Source organism: Penicillium crustosum (assembly GCF_028827405.1).
Source record: "Penicillium crustosum strain IBT 35664 chromosome Unknown utg000004l_segment0_segment0, whole genome shotgun sequence".
In the NCBI taxonomy this organism is placed as follows: domain Eukaryota; kingdom Fungi; phylum Ascomycota; class Eurotiomycetes; order Eurotiales; family Aspergillaceae; genus Penicillium; species Penicillium crustosum.
In genome coordinates, this window is record NW_026623125.1 from 4,196,796 (window position 1) to 4,222,727 (window position 25,932).

The following is a 25,932-nucleotide window of genomic DNA, read 5'->3' on the forward strand; positions in this document are numbered from 1 at the left end:
GTACAGCGAGGCATAAAACCGAACTCGGTATGGGAGATCTTATTGTTTCGCAGACGCGTGAGCAGTTCACAGAAACCATAGAGTTTTAAAGAACAACGTCAACTCTACCAGCCCTCTTTGTTTTTCACCTACAAAACTATTCTCATCCAATTTCTAATACTGTGATTTAACTATGCACCCTTCTTCATCCTTATATTCTTTGCAAACCCAACACAGCCCCATTATCAGGCACCCATTATCAGGCGCCCCATTAGACCAAGTAATACGTCGTTCTTATAGGCTGACCCGAGAAAATCTGCCACGGATTGACATGTGCAAGGGTCTTCCATTTGAGCCGAAATTGTCCCTAAGTAATGAAACATAAACATTTTCTTCACAGCATGCTGCATTACCGCTTGATGCTTGAATATTAGGCCTCCAGACTTAAAACCGCCTCATCACACTTAGCATTATCACATTGACACAGATGTCGATCTACACCCAATGGGGATGATCTGGGAAGCCTAACATACTGGAAATTTCTAAACAGGGCGACTGATAAATAGTCGCGGAAGGATCGGAAGAATGAAGATTTTGCATCCAATTCTTCTTCACAGACTGGCCTGACTCACTATGGCCAAATTGAGTGGCATCACAGCACGCACCCTCATTCCACTAGCCGTACTGTTTGCGAAACCCACCCTTGCAGCCCACGATTCGCTCTGGCAACCTGCGCAAAATGATGAAGCAGTTGGATATTCGCGAGTAATCGAGCTCCAGCATGCAGGTAGCGCAAATGGCAAGCTCCTCGCTACTTTTGAGCACTGGTACACCGATTTTATGCCGAGTAATTATATTATTCGGGAGAGCATCGATAACGGCACAACATGGGACACATTGAAAATTGTGACCGCCTCTGGTGACCTTCCCACTGAGAAATACTACCAACCGTTCCTCTTCGAGTTCCCCCGGCAACTTGGGAAGTATGCCGAAGGTACCATCCTCTTGGTTGGAAATTTGCAAGGCCCCAATGCCACCGACTTTTATTCCTGGCGATCTACAGATCATGGCAAGACATGGGATCCAGTGGGCGTTTGGCAGAAGGGGTGGGCTCCCGGCAATGTGAACGGTTCCCACGGTATTTGGGAGCCATTTTTGTTCTTGGATAGCCAGAGTAACCTCGTTGCGGTTTTTTCGGATGAACGCAAAAATGAAGTTCATTCTCAAAAGTTAGTCGAGGTTGTCTCCACAGACGGTGGTGACACCTGGGGCAATGCCACGGATATCGTCGTTGGCTCGAAACAGACCTTCCGGCCTGGAATGGCGACCGTCGCCAAAATGGATAATGGAGAGTATTTCATGAGTTATGAGTGGTGCGATACCCGAAACTATCCAAAGCCTTGCCCCGTTCATGGGAAAACATCCAAAGACGGCGTAACGTGGGATGCAAGTGACGAGGGGGTGCTTGTTTCTTCGCCTGACGGCGTCAAAGCGTACGGGAGCCCCTATAGTATCTGGGATCCTGTGGGGAAGCAGTTGATCGTATCTAGCCAGTCAAAACGGCGGGTCTCCAATGCTCCCTACTTCGACAAGCCTCCTTATCTCGTTGAAGATCGGCATGCCGTCCATATTAATCTGGATCACGGCAGTGGCGATTGGCACTGGGCATCAGCACCTTGGCATGTTCCGAAGGCAAATAACTGCAACGTTAATTACAGTCCCAACTTGTTGCCATTGCCAAATGGAACAGTTTTGTATTCCGCGAAGACACCGGCTCCTCAGGGTGAACAATGCGAACAAAGCACTGGCGCAGCGGCCATCGGAATTCTACCATATAACTCTGACTTTCCGGTCACCGGTGATGCTGGGTGGATTGACTTCGACGGGATCTGGTCCGTTTCAGATGATCAGTACAAGTTTCCACCCGTTACCGATCCAGCCACGATTGTTCTCACCGGTTCGTCGGGATGGACAGACTACGAGATCAGCGCAGATGCTATCGTGACGAGTTCATCCGGCGTAGTGGGTCTCCTGGCGCGGGCATCTCATCTATATACTGCTCCCAATAACATCACAAGATATACCGCTGCAATTGATATCAACCGAGGCGACTTCGCCTTGTATCGGGTGGGTGATAAAGGAGCAACTACTTTGAGCTCAAAGCCTGTTCCTGGTGGCATCAAGGCAAATCAAAAATACCACCTATCTCTTTCAGTGAAGTCTGCGACCCTTGTTTCCACCGTGACCGGAAGTGGAGGTGCAAAGACGAGCTTCTCCGTCACCGATGATGGCTTGGGACGGGGTATGGCGGGATTGTTTGGCAGCTACGGCAGTGGTGGTTTCAGCAATGTTCAAATTAAAAGTGTGACTTGAACTATGAGCCTGGGTATGCGAGTATACACGGTGATCACAAACCTCTAGTGTGCGAATGGCTAGAGTGTGCGAATGGCTAGAGCCTGCAGTGTTAATCAATACACCTACATATTGTACAAAGTATTTGTGTGAAGCTACTTTTTTCTACCATAATCTACACTTTAGCAAAACACTTCTGGTCAAACATGAGCTTCTAACGTATGGTTTTGGAGTATGACGTTATTCTCCGGGCCGGTGGGTTTATATAGGAAGATATCAGTCGCGGCGCCCGTAATCTGTCTAGTCTTTAAAGCTATTATCAAGGCCTCTTCGTTAACCAACCGTATGGACTGGAATGATTCCATGGTCACAGGGATGCCAATCGAAATCCTAGCAGTATGTAAAAGATAATGGGCCAACTCCACGTCATGTGCTTTTCCACTCACCGGGCCAATAAATCTTCTTCTACCACTGAGACACGCACTTTGATACCCCAGCCATTTCGTCCACCAATCCAATTCTTCCGCTTTCCGACCTTTTGGATCTTCTGCACGTCATTTTCGAGCTCTTCTTTCAGGTGAGACGGGTCATATGCAACTTCTTGAATGGCAATTGTCAAGTCGAGGCCTTCTTTCTCACCTCTCTTCCCTAACCCATTCTTCCATTCCGCCGAGGGAATAATCCGAGGCTTGGAGGTGTCGATAGACCCGGTTGGGTAGAGCTGGCTTAGGACAAGGCCGACCTTTCCGAGGTAACGGGTCCACCAAACCTCCTCCGGTGTCAAAATTCCCTGAAGGTGAGTCTTCAAATCCCTGTCTCTGGGCGGCAACTCTCCACCGTAGCGCTCCTGGAGCATCAGTGCCAAAAGAGCACGGTGGGCATGTGGAATACCATGCGTGGAGGCTAGGATCCCAGTGCTAGTGCTATATAGTGCGGCACTAGAAGAGAGTTCTTTGGACATTGTGGCGTGGTAATAGAGGGCATTGGCAAAAGCTTGAATCAGGTGAAGAGTGATGGAAGACGGGAACGATCGGCTAACGGATGGTCGAGGGAGGGCCGCCAACATTAAAGCGGCCAGCGCCTCAGCCGACGAGGGGGCATAACGGGCCGTGGCAACCTCCAAGGGATCCTGCTGGCGGATAACCGGGAGCATCTCACGGAACAGCACTCCTTCCCGTACTCCACCCTGGCAGAAATGGGCCTCTTTAATTCCATGTGGTAACGATTCAGCCAGGGTCTTGACTAAGAACGCCACCGAAGGCACTTGCTTCCGTCGCCGGTCGGAGACCCGGAAGATTTCGTGTGCCGTCCGAGCCACCTCTTTGAGAGCTTCTGTGTCCTCGAAGTCTTTCTTAGGTGCAGAATACCCATTAATAATCGAAATAGGATAACTTTGGCCTTTCGTCTGGTGCAGGTACAGCAGAAGGTAGCCCCATCCACGAAATCCTCCCCCTGAGAGGTATAGAGGAAATCCCCCTTGCTCTCGCGCCCTTTGAACGAGGTGTTCAGGAACATTGAGGGTGTCAAAAGCGGCGCGGAAGTTGCCGGCCATTTCCTCGCGGAACTGCTCCCGGGCTTTGTGTGCTTCCTCTTTATTTTTGCCCCGTTTTAAGTTTGCCAGTTTCTGGGTCAATGCAGCTGCTCCATAGGGAAAGCTGACTGATCCTTGGGAACTCATATGCACGTTGCCCGCATGCGACGTGATCCAAGTCATCTGCATGCTCCCGCCCCCCAAATCAAGGGCGAGCCCCTCCACATCCGAAAAGCTGCTGGCAATACCCCATGCTCCGATGATTCCCTCCTCCTCCTTTCGTAATGCCTTCACAGAAATCCCGGTTTTGTGGTGGATGGCGCCGATGAACTCAGAAGCATTGATAGCAGTTCGAGTTGCTTCGGTGGCGATGATCCGAATATTCTGAGCAGGAACTCCAATCTCCACGCAGACGATCTGAAAACGAACTATGGCACTGACGATTCGGTCAATGACATGCTGTGGAATGGGGATTCGGTTGCCTGAGTCGGGGTCCATCTGAGCCTCGTAAAGCGAGACGTTGACCCGATGAAAATGCACAGTAGGGATGATACGGGTGGTTGGGGGTGAGAGGTCTGAGATCGAACAACGGATACCATTGCTGTGATGCATTGAATCAGTGAACAGTTTTTACTCGGGCACATTGAAAGCGCAACGAAAAGGTAGATTTTGTCTGCCTACCTGCCCAAATCGACCACCGCGTGAAGGTATACATTCTGCCCTGGATCAGACGGCACCCTTTGGCCATTCATTGTTGGGATTTGGCTTCCTCCTCCCATTAAGGCGACCAGTTGAATTTGCTCGGTGTACGTTGTACATCTGCTGGGCTTCAGCTATAACTAGCTCTCTGCTCAGGTGGAAAAACCCCCTCTGCGTGACATCATCATTCTCGACCGCCCACTGTTCTGCCGCATAATGGTGGACAGATGTGTTGTATATATGGAGTGGCATTCAAGTACATTATGTTTGTTCAAAAATAATTCTGACGTTAGGTCTTTAAAAAGCATATTTCATCCCAGTATCTTCTATGTCCATTTAAATCGATTGTTGCCGGATATATCGAGTACCCAGGATAATGGAGTTCTTCTTGGGAGCGAGCAGTTAATTTCGGCCTTAGGTGTCAAGGCTTTACATCGCAAATCACATGATCTATTTTCGTAGTCAATTTATTTCAAGATTCTCTGATTTAATTTCAGATTTGGGACACGATGTACGCAAATAAGTTATTGGGGAGTTCTGCTACGAAAGCTTCAGTGGTCAACCTTTGACTGGTATTGCATTTGCTGACTTTGTGCCCCCTCAATAGTTAAATATATATCTCCAAAATTATCAACGTATATGCAAATTTATACAACTGAAAAAGATAATAAACACATTTAACAAGTAGAATAAATATGTATTTAAACCACTTTAAAGCAAAATTCAATGCCAACAGAGTACTCGGTAAATAGTAAATATACGGCTGTTCACTTGAAATTCCGACTGAAATGGGCTAAGCCAATCATGGTGTCACGTGGCTGTTGTCTAATCAATCAGATCAGATAAGACGTCCAAGTTTTGGGATTCCGAAATTCCCCACACATTCACTCGGTCTCTCTTTTTTCCTTTCTTCTTTCTTTCTAGTTCTATTGGGAAACTTTGTATTATAATCCAAACCATTTCTTCTGGTCTCCTTGGGAATTTTTGCCCGACAAAATCCAAGGGTCCAACGGCTCAGAGACTTCGCTGATCCACATGGGTCCACCTGATTAGTGCGATTATCGGTTTACAGCCGGTGCTCCGCGTTTCCTCTTCCACCGTTTCCTCTCACCCCCAGACCGGCCTGCGATCTGGGGACTCATCATGTTGCTCCGTTGGTTGGTAATAGCACTTGCCCATGGTGTCTGGGCCAACTCCCAGGACGAGCTGTGTGTGACAGCTGTCTATACAGCATACAACTACATATCTTTTGCTGGAATTCCCATAGCGGGCAAAGGGAAATGGGAATCGCAATGCCAGAATCCGCTCAAAGTTGCATCGATATACGCTGCATCCGAAATATATTGCAATGAGTGGGAGCGGGCCGTAGGCCTGACCCAGCTGGCTGAGCAGTGTCAAGAATTTGGGCACCTAAAGCTGTTGCCGAAAGAAGCCGTCGCCGAAAATCTGACAGAGGATGCGATAGCGAACATGAAAAGGGTTGACTATCAAGAGTTGTCCCGGGGCGAACCGGTGGATGCGCCTGTCCTTCTTTCTGCATCTTACTTTGACCTAATGTTCAATACACTTGTGAGACCCGCTGGAGTACCTAGGAATATAACAGTACTAAAGCTTATTGACGTCCTAGAAATCTTGGGAATTTGAAACTTGGTCACATCATGCATTTGGGTAAGTTTGCTCAAGCTGGCAAGGGAATAATCCATATACTGACTATTCAGTTACGCCGGCTATGCATATTGGGGTGGCATATTGTCACTGGGGATGGCCTATCGCCTGAGTGATTGGCTATTCCACCGCCGACAACGCCGTGCAGAACGTGTACTCGAATCCAATGTGTATCCTCTTATAAAGTCGTTAGAAAATATCCCGTTGGTGGGGGCATCTCTTCACTGGATCCAGACTCACCTGATGATTCCAGCGCCTTTAGCAACAACACATGGTCGACACTTGCTAGGCTTCACATTTTCCACCAGAGTTGAGGCGCTTATAGTCGTGGGATTTTGGATAATCAGCATCGTATTGAGTGTCGTGGGGTATCACACTTTTCCTGGAAATATTTAGTACGTACCGAGCCAGTGGGAGTGCGATGTGGAAAATGCTGACAGATAGTCAAGTTGGCCTGATGTCACGAGCCAGATCCTGCGTTATTCTGCAGACCGTACTGGGATCATGTCATTTGCGAATTTGCCCCTTTTATGGCTCTTTGGGGGACGGAATAATATTTTCCTGTGGGCCACTGGATGGAGCTTTGCGTCATTCAATATATTCCATCGTCATGTGGCTCGGGTGGCTACAGTACAGGCAATAGTGCACTCTATCCTTTACGTTGTCATGTTTATTCAAAGTAAGTCCTGGCCGCTTGACTTTTCAATTTAAGCCAGAATACTTACAGTTGAAAATTGCAGCGGGCAAAGCTTGGAGGGGCATGTCCAAGACCTATGTTCTATGGGGTATTTTGGTAGGCTTCCAATCTGGCTGATCTGAAGTTGATCGATCTCTAATGCTCGCGTCATATTAGGGCACATTCGTGATGATCCTGCTGTTGATCACCTCATTGGATCGGATTCGCATCGCGACATATGAGCTCTTCTTGATTGCTCATGTCGTGCTTTCGGTTCTCACTATTGTTGCGTGCTTCTAGTGAGTACTTACCCCTGACCAAACCTTCCCACATATTTCTAACATTTGGCAGCCACACGATTGTATTTGAAGGCAACGAGTACTGGAAGTACCTGTGGCCCTCCGTAGCTATATGGGTCATTGATCGCTTCCTCCGAATTGTGCGGTTGTGCTACTGCAACCTTCACGTGAGCATTTCGAACAAAAGCCTTGTGAAGGTCTCTGCGAGCCGCATGGTTTACGACGAAACGGCCGACGTGGTGCGATTGGAGGTCACACCAGGGATACCTTCGCTACAACCTTCACCAGGACAGTACTACTTCCTATACCAGCCATTCCGGCTTACCGGCTGGGAGAGTCATCCGTTTACCATTGGAGCTTGGTCTTACGAAATAGGGGATCAGACGTTATTGGTACCAAAATCTGAGCGAAAGCCGATCAACTCGCTCGATGTTTCGAATGTGCCACTTCTTGCAGGTGGTACCTCCGACCGAGATTATCAAGGCAACTCAGAAAGCGGCACTCTTCGTGAAGAAGAATTGAAGTTGAAATTGACTTTCTGGGTCCGCCCGTATGATGGTTGGACTAAACAGTTGCGCCAGCAATGTCTGAGCTCACCAGAGAAGACAAGCGAAACAACCATTCTTCTTGAAGGACCCTATGGAGAAACCTTTCCACTGTGGAGGTATGAATCAGTCTTGATCATCGTTGGTGGGACAGGAATAGCGTCGGCTGTGCCTTATATTCAAGATCATCTCCGCCGGTCTGGTGAAGATTGGGACGGAAGGCTTGAGAATGAGAAAACAAGAGTACGAGACATGGAGCTTGTTTGGACCACTAAACAGGCAGCGTTCATTCAAGATGTCTCTCGCCGGGAGTTGAAATACGCCCTTAAACGGGAGGACTTCAATGCCTCCTTCTACGCTACGCGTGATTCCACCGCATCCAGTGAATATTCTACCGAGTTTGGAGTCGATATCCAGTCGGGTCGACCCCACCTCCAATCCCTGATCATGAGCCGGGCGTGTGATGCATGTTCAGCTGGTACTAGCCTGGCGATCCTTGTATGTGGGCCATCCAAAATGGCGGATGAAGCACGCGCCGCCACACATCTTGCAATGCGACAAGGCTACCGCTCTATTAAATTTGTGGAGGAGTCTTTTACGTGGTAGGAAAGGGGCCATATGGGAACTTGGTGATGGATATACGACGCCATGCACCATGCGTATACTGATGAACTGTGTAGATACTTCTAAGGTCAGAAATTGACCTCTTCATTGTTAGATATGCATGTATAGAATACTTTGCCCGTACTGTTGTATGTGGCGACTCCAGACAGGGGTTTGATGGCTTTAGGTTTCCGCCAATGGGTTTCTCTAGACTCGAGAGATCACTGAGTTGTGATTTGACCTACCTATCTGGGGAAGCAGTTGTGGCCCCGGGGTTGTTGGTGGCTGACAAGGGTGTATCATGCACAACGCAGGAGATTCCTGCGCCATGCCTGCGACTATCGATTTTTAAATCGGAACCAACAGTGTTAAATTGATCTGTCAATTGTCCAAAAAAAAATATGGGGAATGGAACATCAAACAAACAATTCACCCAACAAAACGAACAAGATCGATGTGTTGGGGAAGTGATGAATCAGATTCATCAACTGAGCCATCTACTCCCCGGAAGAACCGAGACGTCACACGCAGGGTCATAAGCCAAAAATCAAATGACGCTACTCCAAATGCCGAAGATCAAAACTAGTGACCCCGACTTTTAGGTTGCCCCGACCTCAATATGCACCTATGCGCATCCCTCCCGTTAGCGTCTGGGGAACATACCGGCAGGGTCCGTTGATCGGCAGGGGAAAATTTATACACATTCATACATACTCCATATCCGGAGTACACGCCTATCTTTGAGGATGGATTGCCTGAAAGTCGATAATCTATGTTGGCCAAGCCCTACTCTGCTGGTTGAAAACAATAATTCATCGGGGCATCCACTTCCCTGCAGTGTTAGGAGCTTAGATGCTGGGAGACAATCGAGGGGTTTTTTTACCTTAGAAGCATCAAGGGAAAAAGCGAGGGGGCAAAAGGAGAACCAGAAAAGCTATAAAAGGCATGACCTTTACAGTGATCGTTCTTCATCCATTATTCAACTTTCTCGTCTTCAAAGCCTTCCACTCTCTCTCAATCTACCAACCTTCTTCAATCGCTTTTCGACTTCTTCAAAATCTCTATCAAAATGAAGTTCTTTGTCCCTGCCTTCCTTTTCGCTGCTACCGCTATGGCCTTGCCTGGCTCGGGCTCTGCCGCCGGCGTTGCTCCTCATTCCAGCAACGAGGTCGAGGATGCAGTGAACAAGTGTGGTGATGGTGCCAAGATGTCTTGCTGCAACAAGATCAACAAGAGCGAGGGCATCAGCCAGAACAACATTGGTGTCCTTTCCAACGTCCTCGGTGCCATTGGTAGCGAGGGTCTCGGTCTTGGCCAGGGCTGCACTCAGCTTGACATCCCCGTCTCTGGTAAGTGATATATCTACTCAGCTGAACTGAAGCGCGAGGCTGACCCTGTTATAGTCCTTGGTGCTGCTGGCCTGACCGACTTCCTCAAGAAGAACTGCCAACAGAACGTTGCCTGCTGCCAGAACTCGAACTCCCAGGCTGTATGTGCTCCCCCAAGACCATAGAAGAGGAACAGAGTCACTAATTTCAATAGAACGGCAACGTCGTCGGTGTTGCCGCCCCTTGTGTCAGCTTCGGCAGCCTTCTGTAAATTTTATTTCGTCGAGTACAGCCTTTTCCGCGATGGAAATATCAACGAGAACCACCAAACTTGTTAATTACGGCGGTCTCTGCGAGGAAGGCTCAAAATGGATACTAGTACGGAGCATATATGTACACTTGCATCTTCAAGGGCCTCTGTTATCCAGTCTTGTTAGGCCAGCGTTCTCAAATTTGCGAGATCGCTGTTCTCAAGAGCGGATTTTGCCATTCATTTGCCTTTCGTTTGTTACCAGTCTTTGGGGCTTTTAACCATATGTATTTATTTTTATTGAGGATAAAAGGTCCTTGTTTTAATTTATTCCGTGTAAAGTCTCTTTCAGGCTGAATTGTTCTCGAAAGAGGGAACTTGATCCTACTCATTCATCTCTGTGGGCCGAAAAAAGTTCTCTCGACCATTATTCCATTTGATGTATTAGACTTAATGTGAGAAAGTATCTCAGGTAGGACGGATTGTTTTGCTGAGCGATTGAGGCAAGAGTCCCAATGAAACCCTACTACCATGGCCGATGTAAAGAACGGATATGAGTTTGATTTGATTGATTTTGAAAGCGCGGCACGTCATGAAAGAGCTATATTAATTGAGCTCTAGCCGGATAGCATCATATTGCACATAAACAGTGGCCGGGAGAATGGCAGTCTCTGTATCCGTTGCGTTGAAAGGTAAATGCAATCGCAACACATTGTCTCCAACATGTAACCAATCCGCAGGAAACTCCATTCTTGACCCAACCTGGTAACAGCTTACGGCAGATCGCACAATACAGCTGCTGGATTGATTGAACCCAACGATGAGAGTCAAAGGATCCGCCTGATTGTTGATATAGCTTTCTAGTGACAAATTGTTGTATTCCTCGACGGGATTCCACACATCCGTGTTGCCTGCTGCAGTCTTTGCGGCGGCTAATTGTATCGTTAATGTGGCTGTTTTACGCTTGTTCAGTTGTTTCGAGTTGAGCTTGAAATGGATGTTCCAGTCGTTTGTCGTGTCATACTCGACGCGGGAATCATTCGCCGTTGGCCCGAAGACCGACCAATGGGCAGAATTAAGATCGGTCGCAGGGTCGCTCACACCGACAGTGTAGTTGATACCATCAGGGAAATCGGCCCGCCAGTCATAAGCTCCCCAATAGATAAGATACTCGGGAGGATGAAGCGTATGGGTTGGATCTCTCACATTGCCACGTCGGAACTCGCCTGAGGACTTGTCGGGAATCCCAATTCGCCAGACTTCGGTCCCTGCCGACTCCTGGTTCCAAATATCATGCAATGAAGTCTGCTTTCCTGCACGAATGGTGATTCCATCGCGTACAAAGTCACCAAAAATGCCCTCTGCGTAGACTGTGAGCCGGTATTTCCCTTCTTTAACCCGATCAATGCTGAAGCTTCCATCCGCATTGATATCCGTCCAGTACTGATAGGAGCTTGGAACGGCGCTATTATCTTGGAAGTATTGGCCATCGACAGTGAGAATAGCAATTGGGCGAACGGCACCCTTGGGAAGTTTCACGGTTCCCTTGACACTGCCTCGTTGGCTTGAGGGAGCATATCCAACGACATGCTTTGCAATTGAATCATAGAATGCAGCGTTCCAGTGGGGATTTGCGATTTTTTCTGCCTCAGATCTCAGTTCCTGCAGAGATGCCGAGCCCTTGCCGCCATTGAAGAGGTAGAATTGCGGACCGAAAGTTCGATCAAATCCATTTGTGATGTTCGGCGTACCCTCTCCATGATGGTTTGATACTATATAATTATACACAATACCGTCCACTGTCAAGTCAGAATGGAGTGGCCCCTAAGAGATGTCAGCTCCTGTGTCCCACCGTGCTCGATATCGCTTACACCATAATATGTATCCTAGAACAAATTTGTTAAATGGAATTCGATCTTGGTGAAGATTGGACCAATATGACCAACCTTGGTATTCATCACTAGCCATGCTCCATATGTTGCCCCATTTGAGGTGCTGCCATCAGCGTATAGACCGTGAACAGTGTTGTTTCTCCATTCTAAAAAGGTGAATATGATTTAGCCAATGTAATAATCAGTAACTGAAGACCACAGGATGTCGAGCATACGGTTTGAGAATGTATATTTAGTAAAGTACTCAGAGAACTGGGTGTAGTACGCATCGCCTGGCGTGTTGTTGAATGTCCACGTTGCATCTTGAACGACAATCTGCTTCGAAATGGCATCTTTGCTTGGTAGGGGCGCGGTCTGGATCTCGCTAGACGTCAGATGTGTCCAGAGATCACTATTTGGACGAAACAAGGTTCGAAACTCCTGCAAGTTGCGAAGGTAAGGTGTGGTCTCATTGTGGTAAGCCAATCGGCTGAACATATGCAATCCAGTCTCGCCATCACGCAAGAACCAGTACTGTTGGAATTTCTGACCCGTGGGAGTGTATGTGTCACTCAAAATCATGCCTCCATATTTGGTCCCCGTTGAATCTGTACCCTGGACTACCTCCATGCTCGCGGATGTGGCACCGGCTGTGTAGAAGCCCGAAGGGATACAGTAACAGTCAAGATAGGGCCCTATCCCCGTGGATCCTGACTGAGCGCCCAATAAGTCCTGGCCATCGAGAGTCAGATCAACGATCTGGCCAACACTCTTCTGAAGAACAGCCGTGAGACGATCATTGGCGAGGGTGATGTAGGTCTGGTTTTCTGCGACGTGTAGCGCTGTGGCAGCAGCAGCCCCCGCCGTCAAGGCTGTGAAAAAGGAAGCCCGCATGTGGGGTGTTGGAAATTGGTGTGCTTTTTTGAAACCGTTGTCGTCATGAATTGCTACCTTGTCTTTATAAATGATTCCAACATGTCGGGAAATAAATGCCCCGAACAAGCCGACTGCATATGGAAACAAAGAACAGTCTTATTTCAGTTTCATTTCTCTCTGCACACGGATTTTGATATCCGCCAATGGATTGGAAATCCCGTCATGAATCATACCAATCACCTTCAAGTTTAAGATGGGGAAAACTCTCTCCACATTAACCCCACCGGGGGAGATTATATGGGGAAGTCTGGGGATGCGGGGGGTTGACGGAGAACGGAAAAATAGCTCGGTCATCGTTCACCCGAGACTGTTCTTAAAGGAGATTAAAGGGGATATTCCCATTTGTGAAAATTTTTGGCAAGACACTGGGGGAGAGAAATGAGAGAAATGGGAAAAAGAAACGGATGAGAGGCCCGGAGGTCAAAAGACGATCTTGTTGCCTGAGACTTTAGGCATGAATTTCAGCTTGCTTAACTAACCAGCTGTCTGCCAAAGGATCGTTATTAACCTTGGAATCTTGATCAATGCGTTATTCACACTAATCTGTATCATTCACTCCACCACTCACTCACCAACCCATCACTCAGCCTTGAAAACTGCTGATTGAGCTCCCGAGTCCCGACCTCCTCCCCTGTTGACAATGGAAGTGGTATAGTAACGGAGCTATCTGAACCCGAGCATCGGGGGAAAAAGCTAGGCTAGTGGACTCTGATGACAATCATTGGTACACCAGCAGGCCCATTCTTTGTGGGATCCGTGATCAAACATATTGGTGTTTAGTGGATCTTTTGGATCTTTGCTAAACTTTTGCCAATTTTTGGTTTATCTTGCGATTGGCGACGAGACCATCTACAATTCCGACAACGAGCGCACATAAACTGGATTCTAGGGTAAGCTAATTCCACGGAAGATCAGCTCTCATTCTCTCAGACCTCTGGATTTCGTTGCACCGTTTTCTCTGGCGAAACATCCACGCATTCTGATTATAGCATGCACCTATGCTATTAACTTCTGCTATGGCAATATTGCCTTAATTTTTGAAATGCCTATCACGTTTGGCGAAAAGTTTCACTTCGATGCTCAGCAGATTGGATTACAGTTCATTGCTATTATTATCGGTTGTGTGTTGGGAGAACAAGTTAGTGGACCCATGTGCGATTGGTTCTTAGAGCTTAGTCGCAAATCTAGGGGCAAGTCATACCAGGCCGATCGTATATGGTTATCTTAAATTGCCTTTGCTACGGCTTTCGCTAGTCTTTTGACCTTGGGCTTCCAGCTACAGCATGCGACCACTTGGAATGTCACGCCCTGTGTTGGTGCTGTCATAACAAGTTTACCATAACAAATTTCGGTAATCAGATGCAGACGACAATGCTGACGACATCTGCCGTGGAGAGTAGACAAGAACGGGCTAGCCAGGTTGGTGTGTTTGTCAATGTTTGCCGACAATTATATGAATTTGTAAAACCATACCAAGATCTTGATACTTCATGTTTGATCACTAACATGCTACCTATAGGCTGGACCGTTTTATTTCCCAGACATGTTCACTGCGTTGGGCTTTGATGGAGCTGCGGGTGTGATGGTTGCGATTATCGGTGGATGTGCTCTACTTCCAATCATCGCAGTCCAATTCGTTTCGACACGCGCAGAGAAGCGCTAGTAGCAGTTGGTCCTGCATTTTATTAAATTGTTTCGGCATAATGCTGCTTGTCAGAATTGATGGTTCATTGCCCTGGACCGTAAAAGGAAAAGCCACCGGAATCGGCATCGTTTCAGCTAACTAGACAAAGTTGAGTGTATATCCTGAATCCTCACTTAATTCACTGTAGGCGTTGTAAATTCAAGGCTTTAGGTATCTAGAAAAGGTTGCTCGGAACACTGTTTAACCATGACATATCTTGAAAATCAGGAAACCCAAAGCCATCCAAGATAGCCGCATTCATTCCTTCGCCAAAGGACATATCATTCACTGCACTTGCGTTGGCTCCTATTTCATGACTAGGCATGTGATTTGTTGGCAGCAGACTTTCAGAGGCAACTTGCTCATAAAGAATTTCAAGGGCCGCTACACAGCGACGAGCGGATGTGCTATAACTTTGGTATTTTCGAAGAACTTCCAGTGCATAGTTCCAAGACTGCGTGATGGAGGTTTCTTTGACCTCGGCAAGGATTGCAGAGGATAAACGGCCAGCGATCAAGACAGTTGCAGAAGTATAAACATCTGGTTAAGTCAGAATCTCGAAGTAGCACACCGGGGAAAGTCTGTACGAACAAAGAATGTTATACCACCAAGCCGGCAGGGGGCCACCGGTCCCGTCAGCAGGGACATTATTGTAGATTAGTTGGATAGACTCTTGGGCAGCTTTGACACATATGATAGAGCACTGTAGCGCGACGCGATGGGGGAAGGAGTCGTTCGTCGAGATTAATGGGTCTGTTGTGGCATTATCTCGAACCGCACAGTATTTAGAGAGAGTTGGACGAAACAAGAGTATCCGCACGTGTAGAAATCTATAGGAACACATTGGTTAGTTATTGCAGACTACCTCGGACATATTAGTACAAATAACGAACCTTGCACGCAAGACAATGCTTTGCCGGTAAAATATAGGATTTGTGGATAACGTTGAGGAATCCCAACGCAGGTGTGGGAGAAGGCTTCGTGTCCATCGAGTGAGAGAGCGGTCGAGCTCAAAGATAGTCCGCTCTCCCTCGCTTGTAGCATTGTCGAAATAGAAGTTGTGGACATCTTCCGTATGATCGTCACAAATTGGTTTGTAAAGGCTAAGAAGCACATCGTTCATGATCTCATAAAGCTCTAACGACTTAGCGTAGAATGCCATCATTGAAGGTCGATCAGGAGGCTGGGAGACCTCTTTACTACACCCAGATGGAATATATTCATCGTCAACAGCGGCCGGTAGAGGAACCGCTCCACTAGAAGCCTTTGAGATCATCGCAGGGCGACCAAATGTCATAGATATCACCCTTTGAGAACATTGAAATAAGAACCACGCAAGAGATTAGCCGGGTAGGGTGTAGTTTTGAACATACCGATCCATTAGAATACAGCCATGCCATATTTTGCGCGCCAGTTGTTGCTCTTGGAAGCTTCGAAGGCGGGCAATGTTCTGGGGAAGATGGAGTCCCAAACTTTGAGCGTTACGGATCGCGAGCCCGGTGACAATCCAACACTGGTGTGCAGAATCGGTACTTTGCAGATACTGGGCCATGAGAAGTAAGCATTGAATTAAACCTGCTGATCCAGTATCCCAGAGGTTAAATTGAAACAGGCCTTTTGCCCGTGAGAAAAAAGCATCCGCCGACGCCTCACGCTCTTTTGGGGGGACAAAATCGGCCAACTGACTTGCCAAGGCGAAAATGACATTCAGCGTGCACATCAGCATATTTTCGTCATATTCTAGACTACCACCAGTCCAGATTTTCATATACTCAGTTTTCATCTCAGCGGGAATAAGAAACGGATACAACGGGAAGACATATTCCCAGTAAACCTCCATGAGGCTATCGGCCATTTTTCGAGGGGGAAGCACATAGTTTGCAACTGAAGACTGAGGTCTTTCGCTCCGAGTTGACACCAGGCTTGAAGGAACAGCCAGATGGGGAACTGAAGATCTTCGGTGAGGTGATGCAATTCTCCTGTCGACTGCGGTTCTGATTTGACGCATGAATCCTGCTGCGCTAGAGCTTCCAAAGAAACCTTGACTTGGGCGTGCTTCCTCTACAGCTCCCATCATAGCATTCACCCCGTCCCGCTGACCTGTGGGCGTGGATATGTCAGGCTGGCTGTGGGTGCTTCGTGCATAGTTCCCAGGCGTTTCCGGCTGGATATTACCAGGTGTTGGCGATAGCAGATTGGTCTGCTATAACCAGACCCGTTAGATAGTGAAACTAAAGCGGTATAATGCACCAACCGGCATCCATTCTGATCCATGACCCTTCTCTGAGTATTGTGGGCTTTCAAGCTGTTGGATCCGAGTTTCTAGCTTGGATATATAACTATAAAAAGAGAGATTAGCAACCAAAGGTTGATTTAGTCGTAGAATTTATAACGCTTACGTTTGCCTTGCTCGCTTTTTCTCTAACTCCCCTGTATAGACACACTGGAGCCCCCGGTCGGTCCTTTTGCTGCATGGCCCACACACTGCATTGAGTCAGCACGGGTCGCATTCCGTCCGCACCCATCGCAAGGAACATACCTGGTTGTTTCCCATCACAGCGAACTTTTCTTGCTCGACAATCATCACAGGCAACAGCAATCTTCCGACGTTTTGTTCTTGGTTGGGAATCGGACATTGAGTAGTCCATGATTACAGTCATAAAAGGGAGTTTGGAAACGAAGAGGCATACGGAGTAGACAGCTCGGGATTCCATCCGAGAGATTATGTGGCAGATACAGGAGACCAGGGAGACCTGAAGCGCATAGTACCACCCGTGGACCTCGGGACGTGCTTTGTCTTAGGTAAGCACTGGAGGCCGAAGATGCTATCCATACCATATATTATCATATAGTCAGATTTCTATCAGTTATAAGCCCGGAATCGTTCTATTAAGATCTATTTGAAAGATTACCCCTACTATAGCCGAAACTAAGGCTAAATTGATAAGATATTAACCGCCTAGCGCTGAAGCAATCCCTAAAAATCGAAGAAACCAGAGATATATATATATTAAATGTTAGCACTTTAGCAGATAATATAGTATAGCCTAAAGTAACTAGACTATAACTAATATTTGTATTAGGTAAGGTTTATAACGTTCAATGACCATATCAATGAATGGACAGGACGTTGAAACTGGAAGAGAGCTAAATACTAGCTGCACCGCTTATATCGTGAGCGGCGGTTCGAGCGGTATGCTATCATAATTTGGATGCCTAAGGGGTACCCCGAATTTGTAATTTCGGTGTATGATACGGAGTATATATCGCGTAGACCAGGATATATTTTGTGCAATAGGAAGAAACACGTAGACTGCGCCAAAACCCGAGAATGGGTAAGAGAAGTCGACCCGCAACCCGAACCCGCAACCCCGATGGGTAGACTCGACCAACCCGCAACCCGCCCCGCAACCCGCGCGGGTTACCCGCACGGGTTCCCGCAAAAACCCGCGGCTGCATAATTTTCCCAATTAAGCCATGGCGAAGTGTATAAAAATGCTGATTTATACTAATAAAATACAGTAATCTACGGCGGTTTTGTTTATACGTCTAAGGCACCCTTCGACTACTGCTATTCCTGACCGCGGTCAGAAATTATCTATGCATTGAAAACTCCCTTCAGACTACTGCTATCTCTGACCGCGGTCAGAAACTATCTATGCATTGAAAGATCCCTTAAGAATACTACTATTTTTGACCGCGGTTAGAAATTACGTCTTTATTAGGGTTATTGTACTGTAAGCTAGAAACTATAGGTAGAGTTAGAGATATATATTTTGTAGATATATATTTTGATAGGGTTTTGTAGTTTTCGTGATTTTCTTAGTTCTTGCGGGTTTTTATACGGGTTTATACGGGTTTATACGGGTTATTTCGCGGGTTATGTGGGTTTCTGCGGGTTTCTGCGGGTTATTTCGCGGGTTATTCGGGTTATACTACGGGGTTTGCGGGTTATTATAGGTATTAACGCGGGTTTCTGCGGTTTTATATGGGTTTCTGCGGGCTCTACCTACTAAAGCTAAATCAGATAAGCTAATTATTATTATGTAGAGGTTTAGTACTACGATATATTAACCCGTATTTAAGCACGATATAGTACCCTAGGATAGATTGCTAGGGTTTTTAAGATTCTTTATATACGTGAGGCCCTTCTGCTAAAATCTTTAGCTCTACCTTTCCCGATACTATATCTTAAAGCCAATATTCTGACGCGTTTTTATTATCTCTATATGATAGTGATATTAACCTTGCCTACCTTACGCCTAAGAACGAGTAGCTCGCTACTATTTCCGAACCCTCTACTAGCTAGCTTGCAATCGATTTATTTGATCCTAAGTTTCTACGCCTACTAATTCTACTCCTAGTCCCTAAAGGTCTTATACGTATAGGACCGGACCGCAGAAAGGTATTTGTTCTTTATAACGAAATGGTTGATAAAGAATTTATAGATTAGTAGATTAGAACACAATATAGGGGTCCTAGTAATACTAAGATTAAATAGGACTCGAAGTATTAGTTAAAATCCTAGGATGAATTCGATTAGGTTGTATATAGCTCCGATAGCGTACCTAAGGTAATATATAAGCGATATAGAGCAATCTTAGAGTATCCTCAATCCCTATTATTAGGGACAACAGCACGCTAAGGCACCTCTACGATAGGAAAGTACCTTAAAGGTACTAGCTGTACTAAGGCAGCTCGATACCGTACTCAGAAGTCGGGGATTACTCGGTTTATAAAGGCTATAGTATGCTTATACCTTTCTTATTTAGTACTTTACTATTACTAATATATCTACCTTCTAGAACCAGGATTCCTTAGTACGGATAACGTTTAACTAGATAGCCTAGAAGGACTAGCTACTACAATTTCTTATAGTCGCTCGCCTCCTATTCCGGTTAATTGAGTACCCTGAATTTTATATATTAGTCGTACTTATATAAGCTACGGATTCCCTACCTAAAATCCCCTCCGCGAAAACAATCAGATGCCGTCTTCAAAGCACTGTATAAGAGCGCTAGTAGAGTATCCTACAGAGGCTACCTCCTAATATAAAACTATCCGTTACACTTGATTACTAGACCTTACCGTTCGTATAGGCCTTTATGGCAATTACTGGTTATTTTATTAACGAGGACTAGTAGTACTGTAAGATCCTTCTTAGATTCGAACCTCTCTATAGAACCCACTCTAGTATAAACCTTAGTATTATACTTACGGATATTCTTAAGAGGTATAATATTAAACATAAGGTACTTACGATTATAACCGATAATACTTCGAACAATAAAATATTAGTCGAAAGTCTCTAGCAAGCAATACTAGAAGATACTACTATTATTAGAGTTCTATATATTACCTATATCCTCCAGCTATATCTCAATAAGTTACTTAGATATATAAAAGCGAGCCTAGTAAATAAGTTAATAGAGACTCGGTAGACGGAATAGCGGTCTTAGTCCGCCCGAACGAACGCGAGGCAGTATAAGTGAGAGATTATCAATACTTTAAGTAAGGTTAGTTATATCTAATTTTATAATATTAATACCGTTTCTTATACCTTACTAACTATTTTACTAGGTTCGAAACCTCGCTATATACGTAAATATAAGCCCCTAGCGACGGGATATATTTTACGCCCTTTAGACTAAATTAGCTAAACTCGCGCTAATATAAGATATTAAAACGCGATAGAACTCTACTTTTCTTATACTCCGGCGTATAAAGCGGCTTCGCCCTTATTTTACGCTATTTTGTGATAAGTATAAGCGATCGGACCTTACGTTAGATAACGATAAATAGCGACAGATCGAGTACCTTCTTTAGATCACCTAGCCTTTCTTTAAATTTACCCTTAAACTATTAAAGATAAAGGATGCTACTACCCACTATATATTTAAGATCTATAATAAACTCTTCGAGTACCTTAAGCAATCTATTATACAGCTCCGATGTAAAAGGGTCTCTTAGAAAAAAAATATATTATAGGCTCTTAAAGCTATATAGTAGAAACTTAAGGACTATTACGCCGAAATAGATAATATCCGAGATAATCTTTATATAATTGGAACTATACTTACTCCTACTAATAAGCTTCGGTTCTTTCAAACTGATAAATAGGAAGAGTAATAGGCTTAGAGGTATCGACGTAGCTTTTAAGACTACCTTATACTATATAAGATACGTCTTAAAAGTATATAGACGTCTCTACCGTCCTAGTCTTCGAAAAGGTTAGGGTCTCGCCTCGATATAATACTCGGAAGTCAGTAACCTAATAACCTATCGTATAATAAGCTCTTATAATATCTTGAAAGTGGTATATATAAAGTGTGACTACTAGAATTATAAAATATAGTACTAATATATAATAGATACTATCAATATATCCCCCCTTCTGTTCTGGAAGGATAACTAATATCGATTCCCAGCTCTTATAAGCCTAGCCCGAGATATGCTTTCGATTCTAGTAACCGGGGCGGGCGTCGAAAGGCTATTTAACTCTACTCGGGATATCTATTACTACCGCCGAGGTAGACTTAACACTAATACTATTTAGGATCTTATGATATACCTTTATACGTCGAGGTAGACCTTGCCAACTCCCATGGGAGTGGTCCCATGGGACTATCCCATGGGACCATATGGGAGTCCCATCAAGTCCCATGGGAGTGCCAAGAATGGGACTAAGCAGTCCAGTCCGCTCCCATGGGACTTTGATGGGACTCCCATGGGACTGTAAACAGTGCAAACATGTAGAAAAATGTGACCTGCATAACTTATGAAGAATGCCACTGTTTTTTTGGGTATTTTAATTACTCAAAGAATAGAGATAATAATACTTTGGGCTTGGTATTAGGACAAAAATAGTAGATTTGCAGTGCTATATCTAGAGCGCAATTTCTGATAGACAGTAGAATTTGATATTTTAACAGCTGTTAAAAAATTCTATACTAATCTATCTCTATTATGTATAAGTATACAAATCATCATCTCTTCGTCGCTTGCGTTCTCTTTGGGGACGTTGTTGACTGAACGGAATCACTGGTAATTGGTGGCGTATAGAATGATCTGGCTCTGCCTCTTCTGTGGCGGTATCCATATTGTCTGGATTAACGTTGTCGGCTTCATCGTCTACACTGTCTTCGCCATCTTCACCATCACTGATTGGCTCTGGCGTATAGTCAGGAAGTCCTACCTCCCTTTGTTCGTCAATCTCTGTTCTTTCGTCTTGGTTAAGAACGGATTCAGGTTGAACAGTATCCTCAGTTTCTTCATCTCTAATGTCAAACCTTGATAAACAACGGAGCATCATTAGATCTTGAATCGTCGATTCATTTAAAGAGCCCCGTCGGTAATGGCAAATATCGCGAGCAGTACTAAAGAGACGCTCAACACCTGCGCCTGTGGCTGGGATCGAAAAGACGTCCCGTGCAAGTCCTGCGAGTGTCGGAAAGTTACGCGCATTCTCCCTCCAGAAATGGCATGGATTCGTTGCGCTCCATTCTATAGAGAGTTAGTAACGTGGTTCGTAAAATAGTAAAAGGATAGTATAAACTTACCAAGATTGAGATATCCCTTAAGTTCTTCTTCCCAACCAGTGGCTTTTGATGGTAGTGGGGGCGGTGGCTGATCCTCAGCGAGAAGGCTTGCCATTTCATCCTCTGTATAATGTGCCGAAGGTATCGCTGTGGGTGGTACTTCCCTTTCTGGCTGATGTTTCGAATAGTCTTCAAGATGGCTATAAAGCGAAGACTTGTATATATCATGCCAAGAGGAAATAGTATCATTGAGCTGAACCTGACCTAACCATTCTGGGCCTTCAAAAAACTTGAGCTTATACTGGGGAGCAAGAATGGTACCTATGGCGTATAAGCTACCATGGGCTTCCTCTGTTAATTGGTAGTATACCGAAAGCTTTTCCCTTCCAGCTTCAAGAGCCGCTAGCATAGCCTTCTTCCAGGGCACCTTCTTACGACGAAGTCGGGCCTGGGATTGTTCAAAATGTGTGAATAGCCGGTTATATACCATAAAAACATTGTGAATGGTTGTTGTCTTGATCTTTGATAGACCGACCGTCCACTTGTAGAAAGGCTTTGTGATACAGAGTAGGTAATCGATTTGGCGCCACTCCCCTTTACTGATGTGGAACTCAGGGCGCTGGTGCTCTGTACAATACCGCTGGAATATTGTCTGAAGGCGCTTGGCACGCTGGAGCATAAGATATGTGGAATTCCACCGAGTGCGGACATCTTGGATTGGAGCCAGCTTTATTCCGTCGCTCTGGAGATTCAGAAAGGCCTCCCGTCGCTGTGGGCTAGCATTGATGAATACAGCAAAAGCGCGAACCTATAATCATGATTAATATAAGATACCTTTATAGAGGTTAGATATATACCTTTGCAAGTGTATAAATAATTCCCTTCTGTAGCTTTGCTTGCTGAAGGATGCTCCCATTTTCTTCTGACCATACGGTCGCGGTTTTATCATTCTTTGGATTGGCCTTCATCAAGCCAAGAAGATCTTTTAGACTCAGCTGAATCACATGGGCAAGGCATGGAACCCGTATAATCTCAGTGGAATCCGGGAGATCTATCTGTCGGATCGATTCACAAAGACTTTCAACCATGGTTTTGTTGTTTGACGCATTATCAGTAGTAATTGCAATCACCCTATCAACGATCCCATGGTCAGAAAGAACACCGAGGAGAACCTCTGCCAAGTGAGCGCCGGTATGCTGGCCATGAACCGGCATAAAGCCTAGAAGTATCTCATGATATACCCAATCGATATCCACAAAATACCCTGTGATCGCCATAAACGCTTGTTGGAATGGTGAGGTCCAGCAGTCAAGAGCAATCGAGAGCTTTGCCCCAGCGGGGAGGTGGGAGAGTAGCTTTTGCTGTTCTGCCTGGACAATCGATTGGAGTCGACGCCGCGCAGTTTTCGGTGAAAGAAGGCTCAAAGGTTGTGGTGAAAGCTGTGCCTCTGCTATAAGATCTTGGAATTCTTGGTGCCGGAGGATTTGAAATGGAAGGCGAGAGTTTGCGATAAATTTTACCTGGGCTCTCTCAAATCTTTGTAGATTAAAGGCCTTTCGAGTAGATACACGGTTTGACTAAGAATGATATAGAAGTTAGCCTTAGATAGATTATTTATAAGACCCTAGTCTTACCGAAAGTTCAAACGATTGTTGTATATCCTGTTGGGTTGAGTCCTTTTGTGCGCCAGTTTTGCATGCGCGGCTACTCAAGTGCGCAGTTAGGGATTTCGACCCATTCAAGGTTGATGATGGGTGCGATAGCACCTTTCCACATCTCCGACAGAGTGCCATTGGTTTTCCAGTTTGATAGTGTGCTACCTGGTCAAACTGATCCCAAGCAGAAGATGTATATCGTGCTTCGAAGTTCACTTTATAGAGTGGAGGGTATGGATGAGCACCAGTTGTATTCCTCCACCATTCAATAAACTCTGCCTTATTCTCCATAGTCCAGAGAACCCAGAACTTTTGATTTCGTGGACCGATTCGACGAAGACTAGGTGGAAGAGGTGTTGATTCAATTTCGGACTGAACGACTGAGGATGGTGGTACGCTATAAATCGGCTGCTGGCTAATCGAATGGTCTGGTGTAAGGGGTTCATCTATCAAATCAAGATTATAGAGTGAAGATGGTGGAGGTATCCCAATTTGCGAGGAGGCAATCTGGGACGAAGGGCTAGCCTCAGCATAAAGATCGTATTGAGACATGATATTCCAATAATCATTATATCGTAGAGGACTGGGGTAAAGAGGGGAGGGACTTAGGAGTATAATAAGGATAGAATAATCTTGACTTACCTCTCAAAAATCTTCTGATTAACGATCGCATCTATCCTCTATACCTTGAGTACTCTATAGTAGGCCGAGTAATAACTAGCGCGAAGATAGATCATAAGATAGTAAGACCTTCTATTTACAGCTCCCCGATTGGTTAAGCAAGCTTTATAATAGTGGGGGTCCCACGGGTGTCCCATAGGAGTCCCGCGGGAGTCCCGTGGGAGTCCCATGGGAGTCCCATCAAGTCAGGGGTATAGTCAGTTTTGAGGGTCAACCCGATCCCCTAGCATTTTGATGGAATTTCTTGTATAAAGGCTTCCAAAGCTCAATTTTCTGACCCCAGTCAAAAAACTGACAGTCGTATCAAATCATTGTATCTTCTACTGCCATTTTTCTGACCTCGGTCAGAAAATTGATAGTCGTATCAAGTCATTGTATAAAGGCTTCTAAAGCTCATTTTTCTGACCTCGGTCAGAAAATTGGCAGTAGTGTCAAATCATTATACTTCTAAACCTACTATATGCTAATGCTACTACTATGTACATATAATTAAATTACTTAAAAATATAAAGAAAAAATATACAAATAATGTAGGTCACGAGGTCAAGGAATTCTACTTAGTTACTAAAAAGGCCTTAAGGCCCGTGGGCAGTGCCCACCCGCCCGTCCATAGGCGATGTCGCAGTCCAGACATTGATTTCTATACCAATAATATGATATTAAGAGTAGTTTTGAAATAAAAGGATGAAATAAAGACCTATCTATAGTATCTAATGCTGTAAAAAAAAAGGATTTATTATATTTTGGTATAATTTTTAATATGTGTAGAGCTTAGTTGAAACTGGAGAGTATAGCATGTATGTGAATATATATATCTCTACTGACTGACCATGATACTAAGTCAACAACTTCTTCTTGATCTCCTACACCTAATTTTACATATTTGAGCTTACTTTTGCTTGAATATAATATTTAAATATATGGCTGAGATATTCATCTTCTATTTTTAATAGTATGCCATATAAAAAAGTTAGATTGCTACAAACTTGAAGTGAGAATGTTGATACACCTGTAAAAAACAGTATTTTATCTGCTGAGTTAGCATTTTTGTGCAACCAAAATAGGAAATGCTTGGCAAAAATATGTATGCCATGGGACCATATGGGAGTCCCATCACTCCCATGGGACTCCCATGGGACCACTATGGTAATGGGACCAAAATTTTGGCTAGTCCCATGGGAGTGATGGGACCAGGATATGGGACCAAAATTTTTCTAGTCCCATGGGAGTTGGCAAGGTCTACGTCGAGGTTTGACTTCGAGGAAGCCGAGTATACGTTTCTAAAGGAATTCTTCTCTCGCGATAAGGTCGAGACAGCTAACGAAGAGCAGAATAATAGTCTTTATATATACGAGTTTGATCCGATTAGCGATGATAAGGAAGATAGGATGATAGTAGAGATTAGTAATAGAAGGGAGGACGAGCAGCCTACTCTATTAACTAGTAACGAGGATTAAGTTCTAGAGTGTGATATCCCACTATCTATACCTAAGGAAGGGAATACTCAGGTACGTGGATTTGTTAGATCCCGGAAACGTACAAGGTAGGATAACGATAAATGGGAATACTATTAGCTTCAAATTGATAACTGTGTTATTTACAATCTAAGTATATATAGGAAATATAGTATAATAGTAGCA

At 45.2% G+C, this 25,932-nt stretch overlaps 7 protein-coding genes across 7 annotated transcripts; 4 read left to right on the plus strand and 3 right to left on the minus strand.

Moving 5' to 3' along the window:
- Window positions 1-612: 612 nt before the first annotated feature.
- N7487_010647 (sialidase family protein) lies at window positions 613-2,352 on the plus strand (the record flags this gene model as incomplete). The annotated part of the gene is made up of 1 exon (XM_056878377.1): window positions 613-2,352. One exon carries the CDS (start codon window positions 613-615, stop codon window positions 2,350-2,352), a length of 1,740 nt encoding a protein of 579 aa, XP_056726957.1.
- A 421-nt stretch (window positions 2,353-2,773) lies between these two features.
- On the minus strand, window positions 2,774-4,659 carry N7487_010648 (putative transcription regulator (RTG2); the record flags this gene model as incomplete). The annotated part of the gene is made up of 2 exons (XM_056878378.1): window positions 4,544-4,659; window positions 2,774-4,463 (listed from the first exon to the last, which is right to left on the minus strand). Exons 1-2 carry the CDS (start codon window positions 4,639-4,641, stop codon window positions 2,774-2,776), a joined length of 1,788 nt encoding a protein of 595 aa, XP_056726958.1. The 5' UTR covers window positions 4,642-4,659.
- Window positions 4,660-5,704: 1,045 nt separating this feature from the next.
- N7487_010649 (ferric reductase family protein) lies at window positions 5,705-8,352 on the plus strand (the record flags this gene model as incomplete). The annotated part of the gene is made up of 7 exons (XM_056878379.1): window positions 5,705-6,130; window positions 6,189-6,229; window positions 6,280-6,621; window positions 6,676-6,905; window positions 6,967-7,019; window positions 7,080-7,201; window positions 7,254-8,352. The coding sequence occupies 7 exons, from the start codon at window positions 5,705-5,707 to the stop codon at window positions 8,350-8,352; spliced, it is 2,313 nt and encodes a 770-aa protein (XP_056726959.1).
- Window positions 8,353-9,418: 1,066 nt separating this feature from the next.
- Window positions 9,419-9,948, plus strand: N7487_010650 (hydrophobin family protein; the record flags this gene model as incomplete). The annotated part of the gene is made up of 3 exons (XM_056878380.1): window positions 9,419-9,698; window positions 9,753-9,838; window positions 9,892-9,948. 3 exons carry the CDS (start codon window positions 9,419-9,421, stop codon window positions 9,946-9,948), a joined length of 423 nt encoding a protein of 140 aa, XP_056726960.1.
- Window positions 9,949-10,533: 585 nt separating this feature from the next.
- Window positions 10,534-12,692, minus strand: rglB (polysaccharide lyase family 4 protein; the record flags this gene model as incomplete). Its single annotated transcript, XM_056878381.1, has 4 exons — window positions 10,534-11,751; window positions 11,799-11,813; window positions 11,874-11,965; window positions 12,035-12,692. The coding sequence occupies 4 exons, from the start codon at window positions 12,690-12,692 to the stop codon at window positions 10,534-10,536; spliced, it is 1,983 nt and encodes a 660-aa protein (XP_056726961.1).
- Window positions 12,693-14,105: 1,413 nt separating this feature from the next.
- Window positions 14,106-14,397, plus strand: N7487_010652 (Major facilitator superfamily domain general substrate transporter; the record flags this gene model as incomplete). The annotated part of the gene is made up of 2 exons (XM_056878382.1): window positions 14,106-14,171; window positions 14,254-14,397. The coding sequence occupies 2 exons, from the start codon at window positions 14,106-14,108 to the stop codon at window positions 14,395-14,397; spliced, it is 210 nt and encodes a 69-aa protein (XP_056726962.1).
- Window positions 14,398-14,593: 196 nt separating this feature from the next.
- On the minus strand, window positions 14,594-16,273 carry N7487_010653 (transcription factor domain-containing protein; the record flags this gene model as incomplete). Its single annotated transcript, XM_056878383.1, has 4 exons — window positions 14,594-14,958; window positions 15,010-15,248; window positions 15,312-15,725; window positions 15,792-16,273. 4 exons carry the CDS (start codon window positions 16,271-16,273, stop codon window positions 14,594-14,596), a joined length of 1,500 nt encoding a protein of 499 aa, XP_056726963.1.
- Between the last annotated feature and the right edge of the window lie 9,659 nt (window positions 16,274-25,932).